Source organism: Talpa occidentalis, unplaced genomic scaffold, assembly GCF_014898055.3.
Source record: "Talpa occidentalis isolate TD23 unplaced genomic scaffold, MPIMG_talOcc4v2.1 talOcc4.316, whole genome shotgun sequence".
Taxonomy (NCBI): Eukaryota; Metazoa; Chordata; class Mammalia; order Eulipotyphla; family Talpidae; genus Talpa; species Talpa occidentalis.
The window spans coordinates 8,768-35,914 of NW_023603363.1; the positions used below are offsets into that span (position 1 = coordinate 8,768).

General features: G+C 45.3%; 1 protein-coding gene and 2 non-coding genes across 4 annotated transcripts; 2 read left to right on the top strand and 1 right to left on the bottom strand.

Annotated features, from left to right (window-relative positions):
- The first annotated feature begins 5,618 nt into the window (after window positions 1–5,618).
- LOC119256567 (endogenous retroviral envelope protein HEMO-like) lies at window positions 5,619–12,390 on the top strand. 2 transcript variants are annotated; one of them, XM_037524372.2, is made up of 2 exons: window positions 5,619–5,760; window positions 10,032–12,390. In XM_037524372.2, exon 2 carries the CDS (start codon window positions 10,921–10,923, stop codon window positions 12,070–12,072), a length of 1,152 nt encoding a protein of 383 aa, XP_037380269.1. In that variant the 5' UTR covers window positions 5,619–5,760; window positions 10,032–10,920; the 3' UTR covers window positions 12,073–12,390. The 2 variants fall into 2 exon arrangements, with proteins under 2 accessions (XP_037380269.1, XP_037380270.1); XM_037524373.2 differs by having other exon boundaries at window positions 10,055–12,390.
- LOC119256569 (small nucleolar RNA SNORA26) lies at window positions 6,043–6,164 on the top strand. Its single transcript, XR_005127826.1, has one exon. It is a non-coding gene; the product is annotated as a small nucleolar RNA SNORA26 (small nucleolar RNA).
- Window positions 12,391–23,260: 10,870 nt separating the features above from the next.
- On the bottom strand, window positions 23,261–23,382 carry LOC119256568 (small nucleolar RNA SNORA26). Its single transcript, XR_005127825.1, has one exon. It is a non-coding gene; the product is annotated as a small nucleolar RNA SNORA26 (small nucleolar RNA).
- Between the last annotated feature and the right edge of the window lie 3,765 nt (window positions 23,383–27,147).

The window sequence follows — 27,147 nt, forward strand, 5'->3', positions numbered from 1 at the left end:
GGGGAAATCTCATAAATAGGGATTGTCTTCATTTTTTATGGAAAAGCCATCCCCAAGTCCAGATAAAAAGCATCAACAATAGCATGGCTAGAAGAAGCAAACATGTTTAATGGACTCATTTGCAGAAAGCAGAATTCACACTAGCTCTTACAGATCAGCAGAGGTCACCAATAAGAGGACAAGCTCCTCCTTCTTCAAAGAATGAAGAAGAGAGAATAAACAGATTCATTCTTTTGAAAATCCTTAAATCTGGAATCTATAGGAGTGAGAATCAAACACTTCCCTCAATCAGCTCAATATTTTATTTAATGATGCTGGATTTAGGGATGCCCACTCCCAGCTCCCAAACCATTCCTTTCAAAAATCCAAGTATGACATGTAGCTGACCCTCCACATCTGCAAGTTCCACCTGGATGGATTCAACCAACAACCCACATCTGGGGTTAGCTGAAATCATGAGTTCATAATGGCCCATAGGGGGAAAAAAAATCCTCATAGAAGTTATCTGGGGTGGTTCAAACCCATGTGGTCCAAGGGTCAACTATATTTGATTTTATTCCTTGTGCATCTGGCCTGGAGTCTGTCTTTCAAAGACAAATCATGGGCCTCCCTGGTGGCGCAAGATGTTAAGCACAGCACTTTGAAGCAATCCGCAGCCTCTGCAGCATGAGTTCGATCCCCTGCCAGACAGAGCGATACCCACATGGTGCAGCAGATCTCTCCTGACTTGCTCGCTGTTCCCCTCAGCAGTATATTTCAGTCAGTCTGCCTGTTCTGCTCCCTGCTCTGTCTCTGGTGAATCCTCTCACCTCCCACACTTCTGACCTGTACCCCAATTCTTGTATGCATAAATAAATAAAGCTTTTAAAAAAAATCACAATTATTGAAATAAAAACTGCTTGCCCACAGTGAGGTAGACCAGTAACAGTCACCTAGTATGGATAAGAGAATCTTCTTGCTAGCTGGAACCCTGCAATCACCAAGCTTAAGAATGTTTTCTTATTTACCTGCCATCAAATGCAGGCCCCCCAGAGTCAGGAATGGGATTGATGGAAACATCTCAGAGGGATCAAGAGTTACTCAAGATCACATTATTCCGAACTTCTCAACTGGCTGACATATAAACTTCCATAGATGCCACACCTTGACACACCAATTTACTTCTGACATGATTTTTTCTCCAGCAACTCAGCCGCGTTCAACATAGGCTTTAATAATGTACTCTAGATACTCTTGCTAACATTACTGAAAATAGAGTGCCATTTTGGAAAAAAACAAGTAGACTCTATTTAGAGACAACCCGTTCACTTCCTTCCTACTGTTTTGATGATCACTTAAAATTTATCTTATTCTCCTTTTTTATTTATTTATTTTTTTAATTATTATTCTCCTTTTTTAAAAGAGATTTATTTATTTATTCATACAAGAACTGGGGTACAGGCCAGAGGTGTGGGGATTTACCAGAGAGAGCGTGGGAACAGACTAGGCAGACTGAGTGAAATACACTGCTGAGGGAGCAGGAGAAGCCAGGAGAGGTCTGCTGCACCATGTGGGTAGCTCCCTGGCCAGATATCAAACTTGTGCTGCAGTGGCTGCAGATAGCTTCACAGGTTGCGCCTTAACCCCTTGCGCCACCAGGAACCCCTTATTTTCCTTGTTTAAATTTGAAAATGTGAAATTTATAGAGCAGCTAATAAAGTACATATTCCAGATTTTAATATTTTAGCTTAATAGTAATGCATCAGGAAAAACAACCTAGCAGATTTTCATTTTTCATGAAAATATGGCAATGAAAATGCTTTTGCAGTTACAAAACAAGTCAAGGTCAATTGTGATGCTCATTAATCCTGCCACTCCTGTGAAAAAGACTAAAAGCATTGCCCACATTTTGCAGATGGGAAAAAAGTTAACAGGTTCCATCTTGCGCTGGCTATAATAGCATAGCCTATTGTAGAGCCAGAAATAGAAGCTGCAGGTTTGTGTACCTTTTTTGATGTAGAACAGGACTCAACTCAAGAAGTCTCATTAAAATTGTGCTACAGAAGAAGCAGGTCGATCTCCTCTCTCAGTTTTCTTTGATAGAATTAAATAGTTTGTATAGACTGTACTTACAATTGTGCTACCTGATGCTAATTAGTTTAACAGACTAACCAAATACAATGTATATAGTAGTTTTACAAAATACAGTGGATGCCAAGCATACCAGATAACATGTAATCATTTTAAATCACCTTTGAAAAGAAAAAGCAATATTTAAAAATCCAATATTATCAAATGCTTTTGGACAGCAGTCACTATGGTTTAGATTCAACTGGTCAACATGCAATTTCTATTATGGTAGCCATAATAGGATTCTGGATTTTAAAGAGCTGTGCATTAAATCTCACAGACACTTGTAGGGAAAAACAACTTCAAAGTGACAGGAATTGAGAATTCCATGCTGCCATCCTGTGTCTACCACCTGGTCATTGCAGTCATGGGTTGTGTTTCCTTCCCTGAGTCTGTGGTTTGTTTGCCAGTGTTGGGGTGGAACTTGAGCCACTAGCTGCTACCCTCTTTGCATGTACTTAGATTTTGCAATACACTCACCATCTATACTATTAGACTGGGAATAGAACAGAACTCACAAAGTAATAGCAATGTGTGGACTCTCCAGTGCAAACCCAGTAGTTAGCTGAAAGGATCAGGTGAGATAATCAGTGAGGCAGTGAAAGAAGTACAGTGAATATAGAAAGTGTGCAATGAAGTTTAGCTTTTATTATCTTTTACAAGCCGGCCTGAACACACAGCACCTTTGCAAACATCCACTTTTTACTGACATGCATTTAATAGCACATTATCAATGACTATCACTTGTGGGCATTTGTAACAAGGACCACAAGGTCTAGTGTGGACTGGCAAACACCAGCGTCTCCTCCACATCCTCCCTGCTGCCCAGTGTATGTCGTGCTATTCCCTTATCTCTCCCCACCCCTAACTCGTGGGGTTTTGGTGGAAAAGTCAAAGCAGCTGTTCTACGTTCCCAAATATGCGTGAAAATCTTCCTTAGATCACACAGCCTTTGCTCTTCCCTCTGCCTGGATTTATACCCCAAGCATCCCTCCTTTATCCCATAAACCCATCTTTCATTTTCTGCTTAAATCATTCCTATTCAACCTCACAGCTGAGTCTTTGACCTCCATTTTACCTCTTGTTAAGCAATAACCTTACCTTTGGCTATGATTCTGGCACCAATGCCTGTCTTACCCCTAAGAATGAAAGTTCTACAAGGATAAGTTTATGTTTGGTTCCCCCCACCCCACACAATCTAATGACCATCAGGTCTCCCACAGTGCGGGGCACATGGAAGCTTCTCAGCACTCACCGTTCCCCTCCCAGCATGAGGCCATGGCTCCCAAGGATTGAGCAGAAAATTTCCCTCTTTGTACTTGATTTCACAATCATCATTCCCTTCACCCCTGGCCTTACTCAATTGTATTTGGAAAACATACCTATCTTACTGCGTAAAATTAGCTTGGGGAAAATGAAATGTAAATTTAAAGGGGGAGAAGAGAAATCGATGAAATAAACACAGAAATGAGAGGGTGAGTCAACGTTAGCAAACACTGTGTAAGTTGCAGTTAAAACCGTATCTTGAGCCAGACAAAAGAAGAGCAAACAATAGAGAGAGGAAGTCAGTCAAGAGACAAAAAATAAAATAAATAATAAAATAAAATAAAATAATAGAATAGAATAGAATAAAATAAAATAAAATAAAATAAAATAAAATAAAGAATGTCCCTGGGGAGGGCTATGGAGGCAGGGAGTCTGGAACCGCAGAGGGAAAGGTCTCTAGCACGCAGCACAGGAATAATGGGGCAGGCTAGGGGGCCACTCAGAGTCAAAAGAGAGGAGCACTGAGGAGCTGAAGTGTGTGACGATCACTGTCCCATGCCCACAGCAGTGAGATTTCTACATGATGATCCTCTCACTAGTGCCAGCCACCAGGACTGTGGACCGGGTGTCCTGCATGGGGGTGATGGTGTTTGTCCATCTTTGTCTCCTCTGCGCCATCAAATATGAAACAAGTAGGGCCCTACACAGGAATGCAGGGGGCCAACCAGCCATCACTCCTGGAAAAGAGTCATTCATCAGATTTAGTCATTTCTACAGTGAAATATATTTTCCAAAACAGCCCAGTAACACTAGTCATAATGAGTTTTGTTTCTGTGTTTCTTAGTGGAAAGAGGGACATTGGTTCACAGGAATAACTGTTTGCTATTTAGTACTTCAACTTGTAATAAATGCTTGTTCATGAGCATTTATCATCCTAAGTCGTTCTTTTAAAGATTTATTTTTATTTATTTATTTTTCTATTTTTATTTTCTTTTATATATTTTTACATCATTTTTCTATTTTTATTTATTTATGCACACAAGAACTGGGCTGTAGGCCAGAGGTGTGGGGGGCAGGGTGAGAGGATTCCCCAGAGACAAAGTGGGGAGCAGAACAGGTGGCTCTACTAAGATACACTGCTGAGGGGAGCAGCGGGTGAGACAGGAGGTCTACTGAGCCATGTGGGTCAGCTCCCTGGCTGGGGATTGAACTCATGTCACAGCGGCTGGCTACAGCTTGATAGCGCTGAGCCTTTAACCCTGTGCCACCAGGGGGCCTCCCCCACATCATCTTTTATGTTTACATCTTGATTTTTTGTTTGTTTGTTTTCCATTGGAATGTCAGCCCCAGGCCTCTGTTCCGTTTAAGTATTAAAAGAGCACGTGACACATAGTAGTCACTCAAAATGAATGGAAATGCGGTGAAGGGAGAACAGTTCAGGATTCTGTCAATAGCAGGCTGTGTGCCGGTCATGAACAGGACGCTGAATGGGGTCCGGATGGAAGAAATCTCGAACCAAGAGAACTAGATCCCTGAGTTGTACATTTCCTCGTTTCCCCTTCCCTTGTACATAAACCTTTTATTAACCTTTTGTGTGTGCCTGCAGGAGAGTATTAAAAGTCCTTTTACGCGCAGGTGAGGACCCACAGTCAGGCACCCCGTTTTGTATCGGGGTTGCCCTGTACCAGATTCACGATATGGATGGTGCCAGAGAGGCACGATATTCACCTGCCCTGGCCAGCAGAGGCGCCAACATGGATTCTCCGCGTGGCCCTCCCGCCACACTAAAAGGCAGCAGCACCGAGAGGTACCTGGGTATCAAAGGCGGGCCTCAACCTTCCCGGGGACCGGCCCTCTGGAGGGTGGTCCTCCTCCCGCCCCGCCTTCCCCCGCCCCCTGCCCGGAGTCTGGCTGCCTGCCTCCTCGCCATCCCCCTGCCCCGCCCGGCCCTGCCCTCTAGGGTTACCCGCTTCCCGCCGGGCCGCAGACTTGGGTCCCGCGGAGGGGGGGCGGTGCGCGCGCCCGGGTGTCCAGCCGAGGGGGGCGCCTGGCCGACTGTGCGGTCCAGGTTGAGTTGGGGTCCACCTCCCGTGCCCTTGAGTTTGCCGCCCAGAGCTCCGCTGCTCCGGGCGGCCAAAATCTAGGGGTCCAGCGGCGGGCGGGGGCGGGCGGGGGTGCGCGGCCCGGGGCCATGTGCGGCGCTGGAGCCGCGCGCCCTCTCTGCGCTGGCCCGCGGGCGGCCGGAGAGATGCTCACGGGTTTGCGCCCAGTTTTCCCCGCACAGCCGCGGCCACCTGTGGCGTGTTCGGGACCCAGACTCGCCGTAGGCCCGGGGAGCCTGTCAGTGGCGTCTGCGCGGGTTCTGCGTCCTGGCTCTGAGCGCAGGTATGTCCCTGTCCTGGAGTGAGCATGAAGGAGCCGCCGTCCTGTGCGCGCGGTCGATGGCGCCCGGTGGGCGCCGGGGGGGGGGGGGGGGTGGGTGGGGGGGGCGGGGAGGGGTTGATGATGAAGCTTCTCCCGGCAGAAAAGTTTTATAATAGTGGATTTTCCAACTTTAAAAAAAAAACTTTCTGAAATCTGTGGAAGTTAACGAGAGAGGCGTGCAAGAACTAAAGAAGTTTATGTATTCTATATTTTTGTATATATGAACCCCGATTGCCTTTTCCTGTGACCTTTTAAGGTTGATGCAGTGCTTTAAGAGGCTAACACAGGAGGGTAAAGTAAGTCTCCAAAAAACCCATAGAGGGGCTTATAAAACTCCTCTCTGGATCCTGTCTGGAGTCACAGCTGAAACGGGAAAATTTTCTTTTCAGTTTAAGCACTTTTGTATCATTTTCGCACAGCTCAGAGCATGAGTGGTGAATTCAGACTTAACCTTTGCATTAATGGTAGATTCAGATAAAGTGAATCGTTGCAGGACAGAGCAGCCCTCACATGGCATAAAGACTAAGGCAAAGATCATAAAGCCTGAAAAGCCAGACTTGCCTGCGTAGAAACTGGTTACCTACTCCACCGTGATTTCTATTGGGGTACTCAGGAACTACCCCCAAAACACCTTGAATCAGTTTTTTCCATCCCTCTCCCAAAGACAGGGTGCTGGCTTTTGCTGTCCCTGCCAGACCATTTGCAGCCTGCTCTCCGACATAATCACACAACCCTTCACTGGGGTCTTGGCTGCCTTTTGAAGCGCTGAAATTAGCGTTGTCCACACCTAGCCCCGAGATTTGCCGGTTTGAGCAAACCTTTATGCCAATATTGCCATGAGGACAGTGGGATAACTGCAGTATTCTAGAACAAACCTTGATTTCAGATGCATCCCATAGAATATTCCTTATGTCAGTTAGACACTGGCATCAGGCATGTCCTATGCCTAGGTGCAGTAACCACAGCTGCCATCCTTTGACAAAGCCGGTAGTACCCTTACACAGGTTTCCCCTGATGTGTTAGCACTTACAGGCCCTTAAACAGCACTTTTCTACTTAAAGCATACCACCTGTGAACAGGCCTTGTTAATTAATCTCTCCATCATCTGTACCTGTAATACTCCAAATTCAGCTACACTATTACCTTCCCTAATGAGGAAAAAATGAAACCTCCTTCCATAGGATTGCCTTAGAACCGTAGAGATGGTTTTAAAACACGGGAAGATAAGAAGTCCAGGCTTGTTCTGATCTGTGATGGCTCTTGTAAATGAAATTTTTACGGGAACTGACTAACCATAGTTTGTCCACCATAAAATCAGCTCAGCTGCCAAGCTCATAGCTCTTACTAGAACGTATACATTGGCACAAGAGAATGTATACCGTGTACAGTGTAGCTAAACCTGTCATGCTGTTGGCACACTTTGGAAGGGCCACAGATACTTGACCTCTGCAGGGCCTCCTACCAGTGGGCAAGTGTAAGGGCCAGGAATGGACACAGTGCAGGTTTTCTGATCCCATGCAGACCGGGTAAAGGAGGAGTCAGAGTCCTTAGTGGGTTTTTGCAGGTCTTTTATTGGGGTTCACCAGGCATATGGCAGGCAGGGGTGCTGGCTGGGGGGCTGGGAGGCTGGTAGGCCTCCCAGCCCCCAGCAAGTCTTCACTCTATCTGGGCTGTCTGGCGTTCGTTCTGCTGCTTCTCGGCTTCTCTTTCGGCTTCGGCTTCGGCTTCTACTGCTGCTACTGGCGTCCCCATGACGCCGCCCTTTAAAAGCACAGTCTTAGCTCAGCTGAATCCCATCTACCTATGCCCACCCTATTCCAGGTGCCCGCCATCAGGCATGCATTCAGGACAAGGATCCATCATCTAGCCTGATGGCGGAAGGGCAGAAAAGCCTGATATTTTCTTTACCCTACAGCAAGGAATTGCTTCCCTCTCCTTGGCTGCTTATCTTACTGCAATTGCTATTGTTCACTGCCCAACACATACCAAGGAAACTTGATACAACATCTATAGGAAATGATAAGACTAACAAAGCTACTGAGGGTGGCTGCTGATGAACACACCCTGTACACACATGCCCCATCTGTTCTCTACCCAGCTTTCCCCCCCACCTTTATCCCTGACTGATAATGTTACAGGGCAGCCCCGATACAAAACGGGGTGCCTAACTGTGGGTCCTCACCCGCATGCTTTAAGGGACTTATTAATACTCTACTGCAGGCACACAAAAAAAGGTTAATAAGAGGTTTATTTACGAGGGAAGGGCAAATGAGGAAATGTACAGCTCAGGGAGAAAAGTGGGAGATAAAGTCTTAAATGCGTCCTACCCGATCTGCTGATCTGGAATCCCAAATGGCAAAGCCTGTATGGAATTAGCTCAGGACATCTTTCCCCCCTAACAATATTACTAGCTATTAGATTAATGCCCCGCAACCTAAAAGGAAGTAACTAAAAGGACACTGTATGTCAGATATATTATACCTTGGACCAGCTGAAATTTTGGTAGCCCCCATCCTTTGACCTTTTGGATTTGTACAAACCCCCATCAGATGGGACATGTGTGCAAATGGAATGATGGGGTGCTAAAGCACAGTTGGCTCTGCCCTGAGAGCCACAACATTTCTGACCGAATTACTTCCCAGTGCACTGCCTGTAAATCACCAGGTTTCTAGAGGTGACCAGTATATCCCAGGGAGTTCTCAGACCCACATTGTAGACTAACGTCCTTTGTCTCTTCACATTCTGGTTTTGTTTTTAAAGATATATTTATTTGTGCATGCAAGAACTGGGATACAGGCCAGAGATATGGAGGTGAGAGTATTCACCAGAGACAGAGTGGGGAACAGAACAGGCAGACTGACTGAAATACACTGCTGAGGGGAGCAGTGGGCGAGACGAGAGGTCTGCTGTGCCATGTGGGTAGCTCCCTGGCCAGGGATCGAACTTCTTCTGCAGTGGCTGCGGACAGCTTCATAGGTTGTGTCTTAACTCCTTGAGCCACCAGCGAGGCCCACCTTCTGGTTATTGTTGGCACGTTTAGTAGCTAGACAATGCTAGCACTGTTCAACAGGATATGTTGCTGTACGACAGTTGTAAATTAACGGATTGTTTCTTGCTTGGATTTTTTTTTTAATTATATAGTCCAGTTTTATTGTTTTTGACTCACCAAATTTCAAATATTTTAATCTCAAGTATTTCATCTTTTTCTTTGACTTTCATATTTTTTATTTAGAAAACTCTTCCTCATCCAGATTTTAGAGAATGTACATCCTTATTTTCTTTTGTAATTTTATTTGCGGGAGCATTCTTAGGAATAAATCAGGCATGAGAATTCTAAAGAATAAAACCTGGTGGTGCAAAGGGTTAAGCCGCAACCTGTGAAGCTGTCTGCAGCCTCTGCAGCACAGGTTCAATCCCTGGCTGGCCAGGGAGCAACCCACAGGGTGTAGCAGACCTACCTGCTGCTCCCCTCAGCAGTACTTGGGTCAATTTGCCTGTTCTGTTCCCCACTCTGTCTCTGGTGAATATACTCTCACCGCCCCACCCCGCACCTCTGGCCTGTACCCCAGTTCTTGTATGCATAAATAAATAAATCTTTTTTTAAAAAAGAATAAATCACCTGCTAATAAAGACTCTGGGATATTTACTTGTTTATCCCAATCGTTAGGGCAAGTAAAACATAAAAATCTAGACATTAAAAGAACTCTGGGTGGCCAAGGGGTTAAATCTCAGTGCTGTTGCTGCAATTGGCCTGAGTTCGATCCCTCAGCCAGGGAGCTAATCCACATATGGTGCAGCGGACCTCTCATGTCTTGCCCACTGCTCCCCTCAGCAGTGTATTTCATTCAGTCCTCCTGTTCTGCTCTCCACTCTGTCTCTGGTGAATCCTTTCAACCTCCGCACCTCTGGCCTATACTCCAACTCTTATATACAAAAATAAATTAAAAAAAAAGAAAAAAAAAACAAACTAGGGCAAATCTGCCTAGAAACTAGTGTTAAATGACCAGCAGCACTATCCTAGGGTCCACAGACTAACGCTATGCCCAACTGACCCCATTTAAAGTCATTTTCACCCCCAGTAGGCATGGGTATTGTTACAACTTCCATGCTTGGATTGGGTGAGTGTTGTGGGGACTTAAGTGGACGATTCAACATAGGACTAGTTGTATGCAGAATTAATGTGCTTGGAGTCTGTTGTCAATATGTGAATAAAGCATGGTTTTCCCTGACAGGTTATGTTATCCCTTTCTGCCAGGAGCTGGAGTAAACACCAAAGCTTTTAGAAGAAAACATATATTATCACCTCATTTGAAGAGGCCCTAGGAAATACCAGCAGTAATCATCTATATTGTTGAAATAAATCCTGGATATATGTAACACACCGAGCTGGCTACAGATTGTTGTCCCATGACAATTAGAAGGCCATCCCTGTGAGGATTTCCAGAGCCTGCTCATGCTCCCGAAGCAGACGACGCCATGAAGTAGACAGCTTTACCCAAGATCACGGATCAAGAATTTCCTCTCCATTCTTCCCTTCAAACCTCTCCTCCCACTGATCAGGAAAATTCTCTGGCAGAAATTTAAAGGAAACCCTTTCTCCTTTCGTTTACAGAAAGATTGGCTGGTGGTTGCTTATCTTAATCTGTTCTCCCTGTTCCTCTACGATGGGCCCCCTTTCAAACTGTGTCTTTCTTCAACTGATCCTTACTGCTTTTTCAGCAGTTCTAGCACAACCCCTATACCCGCTCAAACCAGTCTTCCAAACCCTGGCCACCTTAACTAATCAATCTGATTGCTGGTTATGTCAGCATCTAGATAACGCAGAAGAATCTGAAGTAGTTTTTGTCCCTGCCAGTGTAAGCACCTGGTGGACCGTTTCTGGACAGTGGATGTATGAAGAGCACTCTGCTTCCTCCTCTGGTAGTGTTACTTGGCATTGGGAAATCTCCAGGGATCTTCAAGGTTTATCTTTTATTCAGGTGAGACTATTGGAGGAAAATTTTTCTCTGTGCATTGAAAATAAAAATGGCAATGGACCTTTCTTGGGTAACATACCAGAGCAATACTGTAATCAAACACTACTGTTTGATTCCGCAGAAGGTATCTTCAAGCCATCTATAGATGTCATATCGTTCTAAGAGTGATTATTATAATGTGAATGTTTGCCTAGTCACTGGACAGTATTCCTGGTTCTCAGACCACACAAATGGGACCTGGAGCAGCTCAGCTGTTCCTCTGGTACATGTGCCTGATACTAAAGACTACAAATGGATAGACCAAAATTCTGGAATGACCTGGTCAGGTAATGACACCCATCTCTATAGCTGCCCAAACCGAACAGAAGGGATTCTCTACCAAATATTTCGCAACCTGTTCTGCTCTTCTAGTCTGACAGAGGCACGTGGGAACTGGAGATGTGTGGCTGTCAATAGAGCTAATGACAGAGGTCAAGAGGGATACCAGGCTTCAACCCAGCGGGGCATGGGTTCCACCCTGTCCTTGTCTATAAACAACTCCGGTCTTTTTATTTTGTGTGGCAATAAGTTATATAAAGAGTTCCCACCTAAGTGGGCAGGGCGATGTGGACTTGGATACCTGGCACCTTCTGTCACCAAGTATTCTGCTTTAAATGCTAGCCAAATTACAAACCTGGGCTCCTTCATACATAAAGTAGCACCACGAAGCCGAATCCAACGAGATGCCATAGGCATTCCACCCACATATCGTAAGACCAGTTTAGCAAGCATTATATCAAGTTTGGGAGCTGAGCAACAAAAAAAAGCAATTCAAGGAATTTCTGAAATAATGGAAAAAGAATTGATGGCTACCCGACAGATTTTAGAAGCATGCCAATCAGGAGTTAATTGGGACTCAGTCCTGCAAAGTCCCAGTTACCTGGAGAGACAGGCTACTGAACAAAGAAGCTGTGCAGTGGTTGGCAAGCAGTGCTGCCTCTATGTGAACAAGTCAGGAATAGTACATGCTAAAATCAATCGTTTGCGAGAACTAGCCAAGCAACCAAAAAGCTTTGCTTGGATTTCAGGAATGGGGGACTGGTTGAGTGAAAACTGGAGCTATGTGCTTGTATTTGGGTTTTTTGGCTTCTTGTTCCTTGTTTTTATCTGTGGTGGTGTTTCCAGGTACAGATCTCTTACCTCCCAACACCTAACTCCAGTCGTCTCTCCACAGCAATTGACAAGGCTCATTGTCTCTGAAGCTTCATGTCAGCTTTCAAATGGAAAGGAGGGGACTGACCCCACCAGCATGCCATAAAGACGACTTTAAACTGAGAATATATTAGTAGGAAAAAAACAGTTCTGCTTTGAAATACCCTTTCCACGGGATCCTTTGGTAACGAAGGAACCTGACTTAGCATCAGGAAATCCCAGGAAGGGTGTAAATAAGTCCTAGCAGAACCATTCAATCTTTCCCAATAAAGACTTAATACCCTCCTCCCCTATCTCATTAAGCTAGTATATAAGACCTTACTTAAGGCTCTTCAAAGAGCTATTCCTGAGAACATGCTCCTCCCACATAAATGTACAATAAGCTTTGCTCCTGTCTGTCAATTGACAGGCACCACCCGCCCCCCCCACCAGCCCCGCAACCACCTGAACCTAGTTTGTAGAAGAAAACCTTTCTTCCCAGTAACACTTTTATAGATTTTTCTGAATACAGAATATGTTCAAATACCTAAGGGAATTTGGTTTTGTTTGAAGATGTAAGAAATCAATGTATAGTGCACAGTTTTTCTGGAAATCTTAAATTTTTCTCAATAAACTTTAAAAAGTTATCCAGTGTGTCTAATAACTGAAACTTTCCCTTTCCCTTAGGAAGAAAACTAAATCACTTAAGCTAGATAATTTGCTGAGCTGTCCTGCTTTCCTGTAGTCAACTGTCTAAAGTGTTTGCTGAGTTGTGTCTTCTGTCCTACCTTGGACAACAGCAGAGAGGAGCTCATTTTACCGAGGCATCAACTCAAAGGGTAGATAACTTGTTAAAGATTAAGATGTAAGAGTAAGATGTAAGTCCAGGGTTTTCAATATGCTACCTTTCATAGCAGGAAATACAGGAAAAAAAGAGGAAATAGACAACTGGGTAAGCCAGAAGGTGTCAATGTAATCAAGTGAAAGGGGAATATGTGACATTCCCACTCCTATTGAAGGGATGAATATAAATAACCAATGAGTAATATAGCATATACTTTTCAATAGCATATTGTAACTTCACAAGAAAACAATTTTTTGAGTTATACAAAAACAGGTGGGTTTATTCTGATCATTGCATTTTATAGGACAGTATTTAAATGTAGCAATCTTAACCAGTGGTCTACTGTAAAGGCAGCTTTCTGAGGGAGCAACTGCAGTATTACCTTGCTACAATTCTACAGCATCCAACCTTCTGATTTAGGGGTTTGTAAAATCAAAGGTGAAGAAAATGCCCACTGACATAAAAATAATTGTCCACAGTAATTATATATATTTTTAAAGATTTATTTATGCATACAAGAACTGGAGTGTAAGCCAGAGGTGCGGGAGCAGGGCGGTGAGAGGATTTATTAGAGAGAGTGGGGAGCAGAACAGGCAGATCTACTAAAATACACTGCTGAGGGGAGCAGATGGGCGAGACTGGAGAGGTCTGCTGCGCCATGTGGACAGCTCCCTGGCCGGCTGGGGATTGAACTCGTGCTGCAGTGGCTGGCAGTATCTTGATAGCATGGCCTTTAACCCCTGTGCCACCAGGGAGGCCCTGTCCACAGTAATTATAACTGGGGAAATACAATAAAAATAATTGTTAGAGGAAAATGTGGATGATTTTCTCAGCTTTCTAAACTGAAGCCATTAAGGTTTAATCATTTTTGAGGGGGATATTTGTAATGACATACTTCTGACTCTTGATTGTGATGGGGAATAAATGAATCTACACATGACAAAACAGAACTAAGGGACGTCAGAATACACCAATGTCAATTTCCTGATTTTAATAATATAGTTAATTCTCTGGGAGAATCTAAGTGAAAGTGCATGGAATCACTCTTTTCTTTTTAAAGGTTTATTTCTGCATAGAAGAACTGGGGTTGAGGTGGGGGTGAGAGGATTCACGCAGATAATGGGGAACAGAACAGGCAGATCTACTGAAATAAACTGCTGAGGGGAGCAGTGGGCAAGACAGGAGAGGTCTGTGCACCATATGTGGGTCAGCTCTCTGGCCAGGGATAGAACTCAAGCTGCAGTGGCTGGGAACAGCTTGATAGTGCTGAGACTAACCCCTGCAACACCAGGGAGGCCCTGTATTGATTGTTTTAAATTGAATGTCTTATTTTTCAGCTGGCTATGACTGGTTATATAAGGATTCTATTAACTTCATTTTTATACTGCCAGGATTTTTTAAAAGCTGACTCCTTCGGATTTTTTAGGAATATCAATTGCATTTCCAACAAAAATGGAGTTTTTTCTCTTTTCACGTATAATTAGCATGGAATTTCTTTTTTTTCTTTCAAGATTTATTTATTTATGCATACAAAAACTAGGGTAGAGGCCAGAAGTGTAGGGAAGTGAAAGGATTCACCAGAGACAGAGTGGGGAACAAAACAGGCAGATTGAAATACACTGCTGAGGGGAGCAGCCAGTGAGTTAGAAGAGGTCTGCTGCGCCATTTGGGTAGCTCCCTGGCTGGGGATCGAACTTGTGCTGCAGTGCTTGTGGATTGCTTCATAGGTTGCATCTTAACCCCTTGCACCATCAGGGAGGCCCTAGCACGGAATTTCTAAGCAATATCAAATAATTGTATCAGTGGGAGTTAATTTTTAGACCTGAAATTGAAGAAAATGAGTCTAGAGTTTCATTATAAGAACTAATTGCACATTTTTGAATATATTCATCTTGTCTCTGATAGGACAAATATTTTGTTAATAATGGTAGGTAGAACTGAGATTTACGGGCCTCCCCAGTGGCGCAGCAGTTGAGCGCTGGGTTGTGAAGCTGGCTGCAGCCGCTTCAACGCCGGTTCGATCCCTGGCCACCAGGCAAGGGTCCCACATGGCGCGCAGACCTCTCCTGCCGCCCGCAGATCCCCTCAGCAGTGTACTTGGTCAGTCTGCCTGCTCTGCTCTCCTCTCCACTCTGGCTCTGGTGAATTCTCTCACGTCCCGCGCTTCTGACTGTACCCAGTGCTTGTATGTATGTATGTATGTATGTATAAATAAATAAACTTAAAAAAAAAAAAAGTACTGAAATTTACCTCCCCAAATGGAAATTATAAAGGCTGAGTACTTTGGCTAGAAAAACCTGTGATATAGAGATTATAGGGAAAAGAGTTTTAAAAATAGTACTTACAGGGCCTCCCTGGTGTCGCGGGGGTTAAAGACAGCTCTATCAAGCTGCTGCCAGCCACTGCAGGAGTTCGATCCCTCACCAGCCAGGGAGCAACCCATATGGCACAGCAGACCTCTCCTGACTTGCCCACTGCTACCCTCAGCAGTGTATTTCAGTACAGCTGCCTGATCTGCTCCCCACTCTGTCTCTGGTGAATCCTCTCACCTCCCGCACCTCTGGCTTACACCCCAGTGCTTGTATGCACAAATAAATAAGTCTTTAAAAAAAAAAATGGCTTAAAAAATAGTATTTACTAGTCAACTACTCAGGGCACTAGTCCTCAAACTTGGAATACTAGTCCTCAAATGGAATACTATTCATTCTCAAAAAGAATAAAATTCTAGGCCTTCCTGGTGGTGCAAGAGGTTAAGTCTCAGCAAACTGAAGCTATCAGAAACCACTGCAGCACAAGTTTGATCTCCAGCCAGGGAGCTACCCACATATGGTGCAGCAGACCTCTCCTGTCTCATCTGCTGCTCCCCTTAGCAGTGTATTTCAGTCAATCCATCTGTTCTGCTCCCCACTCTATGGCTGGTGAATTCTCTCGCCTTCCCCACACCTCTGGCCTACACCCCAACTCTTTTGTGCATAAATCTTTAAAAAAAATTCTGGGGCCTCCCTGGTGGCACAAGGGGTTAAGACGCAGCCTATGAAGCTACTATATTCAGCCACTGAAGCACGAGTTCGATCCCTGGATGGGGAGCTACCCACATGACTCAGCAGACCTCTCCTGTCTCACCTGCTGCTCCCCTCAGCAGTGTATTTCAGTCAGTCTGCCTGTTCTGTTCCCCACTCTGTCTCTGGTGATCCTCTCACCCCCCACACCTCTGGCCTGTATCCCGATTCTTGTATGCATAAATAAATATATATTAAATAAATATATATTAAAAAAATAAAATTCTGATATTGAGAACATCTTGGACCTTGAGAACATCATGCTGAGTGAAATTAACACAAAAGGACAAATATTGCATGGTTCCTCTTATATGATGATCTTAAAACAACATTCATAGAGAAAGAAAACAGCGATTACAGGGCTGGGAGGAGGGTCAATATAATTTATTAACTAGGTATAGAGTTTCAGTTTACAAATGCTACTAAATTGTATACTTAGTGGTGAATTTTTTGATACATATAGAAAATTCAAACAAAAAATTTTCAGTGGTGGACTTTGAGCCACCATTTCCAACTTGTTTTAGAGTGTTGATGTCAAGGAATGTAACACAGGGTGGTTTAATAATTGCCTTAATAAAATGTGTTTAGTGGGTTTTTTCTCTATACTTTTCAAAAAAGTTAGAACTTTCATGTTTTTAAACAATTGATAGCCATTATTAACCCCTTCACATGTGTGCAGACAGGAGGCGGCATAAAGCTTTTCAGCTCTGAAGTCTGTTATGCATGGAGACTTTTGAAGCAAAGATCACAGGTGAGTTGCTTTCATGAGATCTCAAAATCACAGTTTGTATTAAGTGAGACATTTATCAAGAGAAGTATCATTTGGGGTGTGGGAAAAAAGGAACCCTCATATACTACTATTGGTGGGAATGTAGATTGGTCTGGCCCCTATGGAAAACAAACTCAAAATATTAAAAATAGATCAAACATATGATCCAGCAATTCTTCTCTGAGTTATCTACCCAAAGAATACAAAATCATTCATTTGTAGAGGCATATGCACTCCTATGTTCTTTGCAGTTATAGTAGTCAAGTTATTTATAATAGTCAAGTTAAGGAAACTGTAAATGCCCATCAACAGAGCTGTGTGTTACGAAAGTGTGGTATACATACACAATGGAATACTACTCAGCCATTAAAAAGACTGTGCCATTTGTGACAACATGGTTGGAACTGGAGGCATTATGCTAAGTGAAATAAGTCAGAAGTAGAAAGACAAATAACAAATGATTTCACTCATATAATGAGTGTATAGGGGGTGAAAAAAGGAACCAACGAAACTAAACTAAAACAAACCCAAGAACTATGACAGCAGAATGGAGGCTAGAAGAGGGAGGGGGCCCAATGGCCTAGAGTAAAGGACTATGGGTGTTTGGATGATGGTGGTGTTGGGGCAACATACATCTGAGGTGGGGTGAACCTATTCCTGCAAATCATATACAGTGTGGTAAAGCAAAGTTACCTCAGTATAGAGAATATATACAGATAGAAAGAGAGTTTTTACCCACTCAGAAAAGTGGGTAAAAATTTTAGGCGGGCATTTAAAGTTAGATCTAAATAATCAGTAAACATATGAAAAGATGTTGAATTTCATTAATCATCAAGGAGATCAAATTAAAGTCATATAAAGAGGCATTCTTTTTTTCATTGTATGGTCTTGGCCTTTTTTTCATAAATTCACTGACCATGTGTGGGGTATACCATTATGGGAACTATACCTGAGTGCAGAAATCAAAAATACTGTACGAAAATGATCAACAATGTAAGAAAATAAAAATAATAAATTAATACTTAAAAAAGAAGAAGAAAACATAAGCCCTAGACATCAACCACAGAGATGTCTTTGGAAACTTGACTTTAATTTCAAGGGAACAAAAGAAAAAATTTAAAAATGGGGGGCCTCCCTGGTGGCACAAGAAGTTAAGCACCGCACTATGAAGCAATCCACAGCCTCTGCAGCACAAGTTCGATCCCCAGCAGCCAGGGAACAACCCACAGGGCGCAGCAGACCTCTCTTGTCTAGCCCACTGCTCCCCTCAGCAGTGCACTTCAGTCAGTCTGCCTGTTCAGTTCTCCACTCTGTCGCTGGTGAATCCTCTCACCCTCCTGAACATCTGGCCTATACCCTGGTTCTTGTATAAATAAATAAATAAATAAATAAATAAATAAATCTAAAAAAAAAAAAATGAGAAGCCCTGAAGAGACACTTCTCCAAAGAAGACACAGCTGGCAACAGGCATGTGAAAATATGCTCAAAAATCACTTATGAGGGAAATGCAAATCAAATCACAATGAGATAATCACCTCACCCTTGTGAGAACAATGACCTACATCAGACTGGAAGCAACAAGTGTTGGAGAAGATGTGGAGAACAAGCAGTACATATTCACTGTTGGCAGGCATGAAATTGGTACAGTCTCTATTGAAAATGGTGTGAAGTTGCCGTCAAAAACTAAAAGCAGAACGACCATATAATCCAACAATTCTAGGTATTTATCCTAAGAATATTAAAACACTAAGATGAAAAGAGATAGGTACCCCTATTTGATAGCATCATTATTCACAATAGCCAAGACATGGAAACAACCTAAATACCCATGGACAAACGGCTGGGTAAAGTCATTGTGGTATATATATACTCAACGGGATATTACTTAAATACTTTTAAATAGATGACATTGTGCCTTTACTGACAACATGGATGGAGCTTTAAGTAATTATGTTAAGTGAAATAACTCACTTGAAAACCAGAATAACTTCATTGAGGCTATTTTGAGTATTTAGCGTCATGGAACAGTTGACTCAGCGGTTTTGTGTTTCTTTTTAACTTTTTTTTTTTTTTTAAAGATTTATTTATTTATGCAAGCACTGGGTACAGTCAGAAGCGCGGGAGGGTGAGAGAATTCACCAGAGCCAGAGCTGGGACCAGAGCAGGCAGAAGGACCAAAGTACACTGCTGAGGGGAGCAGCGGGCGGCAGGAGAGGTCTGCGCGCCATGTGGGACCCTCCTCCGGTGGCCGGGGAGCAGCCGGGGATGGAACCGGCGCTGCAGAGGCTGCGGGCAGCTTCGCAACCCAGCGCTCAACCGCTGCGCCACCGGGGAGGCCCGTTTTTTTTTTTTTTTTTTTTTTTAAGATTTATTTATTTATGCATACAAGAACTGGGGTACAGGCCAGAAGTGTGGTGGGTAAGAAGATTCACCAGAGACAGAGTGGGAACAGAACAGGCAGATCTGCTTAAGTACACTGCTGAGAGAAGCAGCAGGCAAGACAGGAGAGGTCTGCCTTGCCATGTGGGTAGCTCCCTGGCTGGCCCAGGATCCAACTCGTGCTGCAGAGGCTGCAGTGCTTAACCCCTTGCACCACCAGGGAGGCCCTGACTTAAAGTTTATTAAAAAAAATAAATAAATAAATCGCTGTTCCTAGCATACCATGCAAGGCAAGATATAAGGTATTGAGATTCAAAGGATTTAAGAGAAATATCTGCCTTCTTCCATGCACAGGTGAACTCACCTTCCTGCCTAAGGACTGGGTTTGTGTGGGACAGAGGGTAGAGGCTGAAATTAGAAATTAGACAGAAAATATCAGAAGCTCGACTTGAAGGGGTCCTAAAGTGCAGCAGGTGAAGAGTTAGGACTGTGCAGAGCTCCATAAATGGAGCCTAGGGCAAAGCCCAGCTTCCTGTGCCCCGCCATTTCGACGCAGTGGCTGGATCACAAGCGGAAAGCGGGGGGCGGGGGATTCAGGCGAAGGGGGTGGCTTTCTGCCTGAAAAGAGTCCAATGAGATGTGAGTTTCTCCGCATTAACCAATAAGATGCGCGCGGGTCCGTGCCCATTTGCTGGTTGGCCGATCGCATCCCTGGGCTCGCAGGCCCTGCGGGGCGTGCCAGGGCTCTCGCGAGGGTGCAGGCTCTCGAGTCCCGCGGTCGGGCTCCGGCGTACCTGGCGCTCTCTACCTGGATCCCGGGGCCACCCGTAGTGATGGGTGTTTCGGGGGGGTTTCCTCTCCAACCCCGGACCCGCCACGCAGGTGGCCCAAGTGAGGCGCGGTAGGATTCTGGGCTCCGTTAGCTGCCTGCTTTACCTGGCGCGCACCTGCCTTCTCCGCAGGCGCGGAAATTGGCGGTCGGGGCGGCTCTGCTGCTCCCTGATAGGACCCCGTGGTAGTAACAGGAAACCCGGTTGGGCCCTGCCGGGTACTGCCGCGCACTCCAGCAGTATTGGAGTAACCTTGAAAGGCACTGCCGATTGAGCTAAAAGTAGGTGAATTTGTGGATCTCTTTAACTTTTTAGTGCATGCAGTAATGAGAGCGTAACTGGCAGGGATTAACCCTCTTAAATGGGGGGGCTCCTGTTGCCCCAAACTGTTTCTGCTCGTACTTATTCCGCTAATTTACAGATGGAGTGGGCACATTTACTTCTAAAATTTGCTTCTATGGCAGACATTTAAAGCAGACCCATTCAGTTCCTAAAAATGTAATGCAGATTCTTTCGGTAAGGATCATAGCAACATGTATGGATGTCATCCTGGTGTGGTAGGCTTAAATTTACATCAGAGTCTCCAAAGATTATTTGCACACCATGGAGTGTTCGACAACATAATGAAATGCAGTCATTTTCTTTTTTTCCCTTTTTTAAATTTTTTTTACATCATTGCTCATTTTTCAACATTTGCTTCCCCCCACCCCTCAGGTGTAGTCCCCATAGTTTCCTTTACCAATGTTTTTGCTTTGTTGTGCTTTGTACTGTTATTTTTTTTACACTGATGTCTTATTTGGTTCCCCTATATTCTTGCTATAAGTAAAACCATGCGATATATTTTCTTCCCTTCTGGCTTATTTCACTGAGCATAATTCTTTCTAGCTCCATCCACGTTGCTGCGAATGGCACTCTCAGAGCTGGACCGACGCTGCGAGCTGGCAGAGAGCCAAAATGGGGGGGATCCCCCAAAGCCCACGTGTCTGCCTTTTCTAGCCACCTGGCTGCTTAACCCCACCCTCAGGTCCCAGCCACCTTCCCTTTGGTGGTGATGGGATTTGGAGTTCCCAGTGTCTTTGGCTTTGACCTGGGGTGGGGGTGGAGTCCACAAAGCCTGTATGGAATTTGCTTTGGGACTGCCTTTTCCCCCTAACAGTTAGACCAGTTTGCACTCCCACCAGCAATGTAGGAGAGTTCCTTTTTCACCACATCCTTGACAACATTTGTTGTTGCTTGTTGTTTTGATATGTGCCATTCTTACTGGTGTAAGGTGGTATCTCAATGTGGCTTTGATTTCCATTTCCCTGATTATAAGGGATGTTGAAAGGCAGTCATTTTCAACAAAATGAGGAATGAGGTAATTATGTGCAGCAAAGTCAGAGTAAAAACACATATTGGACATTTACACTGTGGATTTTATAACATCTTTAAAAACTAACGGATAGTATTATATATTGAGGGCTCTGAGGTTGAGGAAGGGGTGAGTGACCCTAAAGGAATGAGGGGATCCAAGGGGTGTGTGTGGGGGGGAGATAAACAGAAGGAAGGTGAATGTGGTCACTTGGCACTTTGGCCCACTGGACAGTGCAGTCCTAGTCTCTGTAGTTCTAAATTCTGGGCCATAAGGTCCCTTTCCTCCCCAGTACTTCAACCCCCTGGCTCTAAGACTGCACATCTTTCACTTGCTGTACTTTCACTTTCACATACTTCAGAAACTTTTTATCCAAAACCATGTACTGAAAAACTATTTGGAAAACCAAAGTGTGTAAAGGATGTGCAGGTTGAAGTTGAGAAGAGGAAGGCCTGTGGGTGACGTACTCCCCAGTGGAGTGGAGCCATTTGTGAGGGCAGTGGCTCTTTTAGAAACCATTTGCTAGAACCTTCAGACATTTGATATGTGAATATGGTTATCTCTACAGTAGCTAGCAAACAAGGTCCTTCTCTTGGGACTGTTTTCACTAGAACACTGCTGTACCATGCTTGCATTTCTTGTCCCCGCAGAATGACCTATTAATATCCTTAAGGCTTCAGGTCTGTTTCCTCCTAACTTTTCTTTCCCTTTACCTACTTAGCATTTAAAGGTGTTCTCTAGGGGCCTCCCTGATGGTGCAAGGGGTTAATACACAGTACTGTGAAGTAACCTCAGGCCAGGGAGGTGACCCACATGGCCCAGCAGACCTCTTGTCTCTCCCACTGCTCCCCACAGCAGTGTATTTTCATTCAGTCAAGCCACATGTTTCGCTCCCTACTATCTCTGGTGAATCCTCCTAACCAGCACCCCACCTCTTGTATGCATAAATAAATCTTAATATATTCCTACCTATACCCTTTTGGCCCAGATTAGATGTACTACATATATACTCAGTTTGCCATTTTATAATTGTCAGCCCAGTATACAAACTTATGAAATCCTCCCCTTTAAGGTCACTGCTGCTTGAAATCTATCAAGCAGCACTTGCTTCCCCCCGCCTGAAATATAAATGCTTATATAGAAAGGAAAATGTTATGTAACAAGCATTAAAACTGACTCCAAGATAATTATTCAAATACTTTTATTTAAAATATCTGAAAATTGAGGTATTGTAGACATTCAGAGCTTGAAGAAACTTCTAGAATATCATGGACTGTTTAAATACTTTTTTACACCTCATTATGCTACACTCATCTAAAAGATCCAATGTGCTGACAGATGCCCCTCTTTGTGACAAATTTTGTGGGTTTTTTTGGAGTTTCAATGCAATTAAATACCACGAACAGCCTAAATTCTTAACCAACTCTACAGTGGTCCCCCCCTACCCCCCGACTCCATCTCTAACTACATGTACAGTTAGAGCAGGACAGTAAATTTTAGGAGAGCTATGTGACTTTCCAGAGGTCACATAAAGGTTCCTTCACTAGGCTATGCATGTATGGGATCCGGAGTCACTACCTAACCCCAGTTGCTTCATCTGTAAATGGAGAACAATATCAACTCCATAGAGTTGAGAATTAAAAGATGTAAATAAAGCACGTGCTATACTGCTTCGTCCATTGTCCAACTGCTCTAACTCCTGGGAAAGCACATGGTTGCTACAATTTAGGAAAGACTGCCTGACCTCACTGGGCACATGTGTACTGTAAATTATAAAATAATTGGTAGTAAGTCAATTAAAATACCAGCAACAGAGCATCCTAGCTTCAATGGCTTGTACCTGTAGTTTCAACCTAAAAAAGAAAAAAAAGGTTTTAAATGACCTTCTAAATAGATATAAATAAATTTAAAGTATATGCAATTTGCCTCAAAGTTGCATCATTTGTATTTCCCCCCACCTTCAAAGAAAACTAAAGTGAAAATGCATGCCTGTAGTTGTTTACGTTCCTAACTTTCCTATGAACATATAAATACATTGCAAAGATGCTTACACTCCAGGGAAATTTTCTTGTTTTTCTTTTTCAGCTGTAACTCCAGACAGGATCCAAAGAGGAGTTTTATAAGCTCTTCTTTGGGTTTTATGGAGACTTACTTTACCCTTCTGTGTTAGCCTCTTAAAGCACTGCATCAACCTTAAAAGGGCACAGGAAAGGGCATTCTGGGTTTTTAACAGATTTCTCTATTTCCTGCACTCCACCAGTATTCACTGATCTCTCCAGGTTTCTTTGAAAAGCTGACAAGCCCATCAGAACCAGCTGTTTTGCTGGGTGGGGCCATGCGTACAATTGCCTGGAGTTTTTTAAGTATTAATTTTTTTTAAATCTACAAAGTGCTAGCATTCTTTCTGCTGTTAAGACAGGCGTCTTTGGTGACCACTTCAAGTTCATTTAGTCCAACGACAGGGCCTATGTCCTGCTAGAGCTCGCAGCACATGAGGAGGCCGGATTTCCGGCAGGGGCTGTGGGGGTTTAAGCGCACGCGGCAACAGGGAGAACTCGGGTTTATTAGCTCGGATGGCTGCAGCAGAGCTGCTGCTGACCCTCCCACCAACTCGGATACAAAAGGACAAAAGCCACCTGTCCATTAAAGGGAGAGCCAGAATGGGGACGCTGCACCAAGCCCGCGCCTGCAACCCTCCGGTCGCCATAGGTCACGTGCCCAGGGACGCGGGTGGATTCGCGCTCACCCCAGGACCGGGCCATACCTGCGCTGGGGAGCGGGCCGCGGCACCCCCGGCGGACGTTGCAGACACGCTCCAAGTTCAAGGTCGGTTTCCGAAGCCTTCGCGGCCGCCGGCCGGGCCCTGAAGCCGCTACAGAGTAGCCGCGGCTGCGCCCTGGGGAAGCGGAGCGCAAGCTTGTTGCCGCGGCGCCGACAGCCGCTCGGAAGCCCTGGCCGCGGGCGGCGCGGCGCGGGGTCTGTGCCTCGCGCGGCCCCGGGGCGGGCACGGCCGCCCGCCCCCGGGCTCCCGAGGGCTGCTCTACCCCTCGGATCTGGCCGCCGGGAGCAGCGGAGCTCCAGGCGGGCAAAGCTTGAGGGGATTCGGGGCGACCCCAACTCCACCCCACCCCACCCCACTCCATCCCGGCGCGCAGGTGGCAAGCGCCCCCCCCGCGCGCGCGCGTCCACACTCACGAGTCAGCCGGCCCGAGTGAGAGGCCGGCGGCTCGGGCTCGGCGGAGAAATCCCGGAGGAGGCACGGGCGGGGCCGGGGCGGGCCGGGGCGGGCCGAGGAGGGGGAGCAGCCAATCCCCGGGAAGGCTGGGACAGGAACCCACACTGGACCGGCCATTGGTGACCGCGGGGCTCTGGCCACCCGGGTCCTTCCGGCTCTTCCCGCAGCGGGAGTGAGAGGCAGACCTGCGCGGAGCGTCCCGCTCAGCACATCTGGGAGTTCTGGCTCCTCCCCAGAGCCCTCGGTGGATCTGGTCCTTGCAGGCCAACGTGCCTTCCTCCTGCAGCCTCCCAGAAACTGCTTTCCCCCTCCGCTCCCCCAGCCTCTCTCCGCGCCCCGACTCCTGCCAGGATCCCAGGACTGGGCCACGAGCAGAGTTTACCCTTCCAAAACCACGCTATTCCAGTATATGTTTAGTTTGTGTCGGCTAAATCTAATTTTTTTTAAAGATTGATTTATTTATGCGTACAAGAGCTGGGGTACAAGCCAGAGATGCGGGGGGTGAGAGGATTCACCAGAGACAGAGTGGGGAGCAGAACAGGCAGATTGACCGAAGTGCACTGCTGAGGGGAGCAGCGGGCGAGTCAGGAGAGGTCTGCTGTGCCATGTGGGTAGCTCCCGTCTGGGTTGCTCCCTGGCCGGCCCAGGATCGAACTTGTGAACTTGTGCTGCAGCCGAACTCAGAGGCTTCGGATTGCTTCCCAGTGCGGTGCTTAACCCCTTGCGCCACCAGGGAGGCCCCTAAATCGAATGTTTCAAAGAAGGGGAGAGCAGGTCTTGCTCCACAAGCTCACTCCAGGGCCCCTCCTGAACCTGCAGGACCAGCCTCTCTTCTATACTCTCAGGCTCCTCATTGGCTCAGTGTTCATGAGCAAATCGTAATAAACCCAGTGTGCTGTGTGGTGGGAACCAAAATCCTTCCCTAAGATGACAGACTCCAAAATGGTGCATATGCTAAAGCGGTAACGTCTATTACTGTTCTCAGCGCTTACCCTCTTAACATTTTTTAAAAAAGATTTACTTATTTATGCATACAAGAGCTGGGGTACAGGCCAGAGGTGTGAGGGGTGAGAGGATTCACCAGAGACAGAGTGTGAAGCATAACAGGCAGACTGAAGAAATACACTGCCGAGGGGAGCAGTGGGTGAGTCAGGAGAGGTCTGCTGTGCCATGTGGGTAGCTCCCTGACTGGGGATTGAACCATGCTGCAGTGGCTACAGAGAGCTTCATAGGTTGTGTCTTAATCCCTTGCACCACCAGGGAGGCCCCCCTATCTGTTAACATTTTTTAAGCTTAAAATGTATATTATCCCCACATCAATGGTGACATGCTGAGTAACTTTCCAAGGTCAGAGGGTAGCTAGCAAGTGGTGGGCTTGAGATTTGAACCCGAAGAATCTGAATGCAGAGCCCCTCAAAATTCTATACCATGCTGCCTCTTCCTAGGTGGGGGCGGGGGTGAGGTGGAAAGGGAAATAAATACACAAATAACCTACACTGATCTGTGATCAAGTTAGGCTTTCCCGGAGGGGTCAGGGGTTCTGCACACTGTGAAGGCAGTAGAGCCCAGAGGTAGAACAGGAAAGCACTTGACTTATTCACAGACCAAAAGTGGAATTTAAGGATATAGAAGCTGAGTATATTTCAGTAGATCCTCTTGTTGTGCTCTCCTCTCATTTTACCCCCACCCCGCACCTTTGGCCTACACCCCAGTTCTTATATGCATAAATAAAAAAAAAAAATCTTAAAAAAAAAAATAAGATCTCCCCTGGCTTAGAGGAGAAATGCCTTCTCAGCAACACTGAACTTTTAATCCAAATTAAGTATAGAGATGATACAGCAAACTCTCCGGTATAATTGCCTTTGAGTTAAAGTCAGGGTAATTTGTATTTGGTATTTAAGATGCTTCTAATTCAGCTTAAAGGGAACTGAATCAATTGGCCTCATTACTGGGCCTGATGATTTGAGAGAAATTAGTCTGTCCCATTTGAGAAAAATTTCGTTTCTCCAAATTTAGACTGTCAGAAAGGAACAAAGGGACCGAGAGGGAAAGGCACAGGAGAGTCTGTTGACAGTCCCAACGGTTATGTGCTGTCTTCATATTCCCCTAAACTCACACCTCGATAAAATCAGGCACTAAACCGCCCTAAACCGCCATTAGCTCCTCCCTCTGGGCTCTGGGCAGCATGCCTGCCAGCTTCGGCAGTCTCCCCAGCTAGCCCTATTTCTTTCTTTCTGTCTCTTCTCATTTCCCTCTCTCTGACTTTTAGCTGCTCTGGCATATATACCCTATTTCTCGCAGCCTGAATAAACCTTTCCTCCGTCACATATCCCCCTGCAAACTGAAACCACTCTCTTTTCCCCTTCCTAATGTTGGGGTTTAGTGTGTGGGCTTCTTGGGTTCTCTCTGAGAAAGATTTCAGCAGTTTCCCAATTAGTGGCAATGGTGAGTTTATTAAGGCACAGCAAGTTTATTGAGGAAAAATATTTGCATAGACACAAACGCAAAGGCTGCATTTTAAAGGTTATTAGGGAAAAAGAGATGCTTGTATAGACACTGGCAGTTAAAGGGCTGCATTTTGAAAGGGGCAGGTTTATTAAGAAAGAGACGCTGCCCAGAGGCAGGCAGGCAGTCTTAGGGCCAGATTGCCTTTTGCCAGAGCAAGGGGTAGCTTCTAATAGTGTTCTTTGGGGGGATTCATTCCTTTGTGGAATTTTACTGCTTCAGGTTTGTGT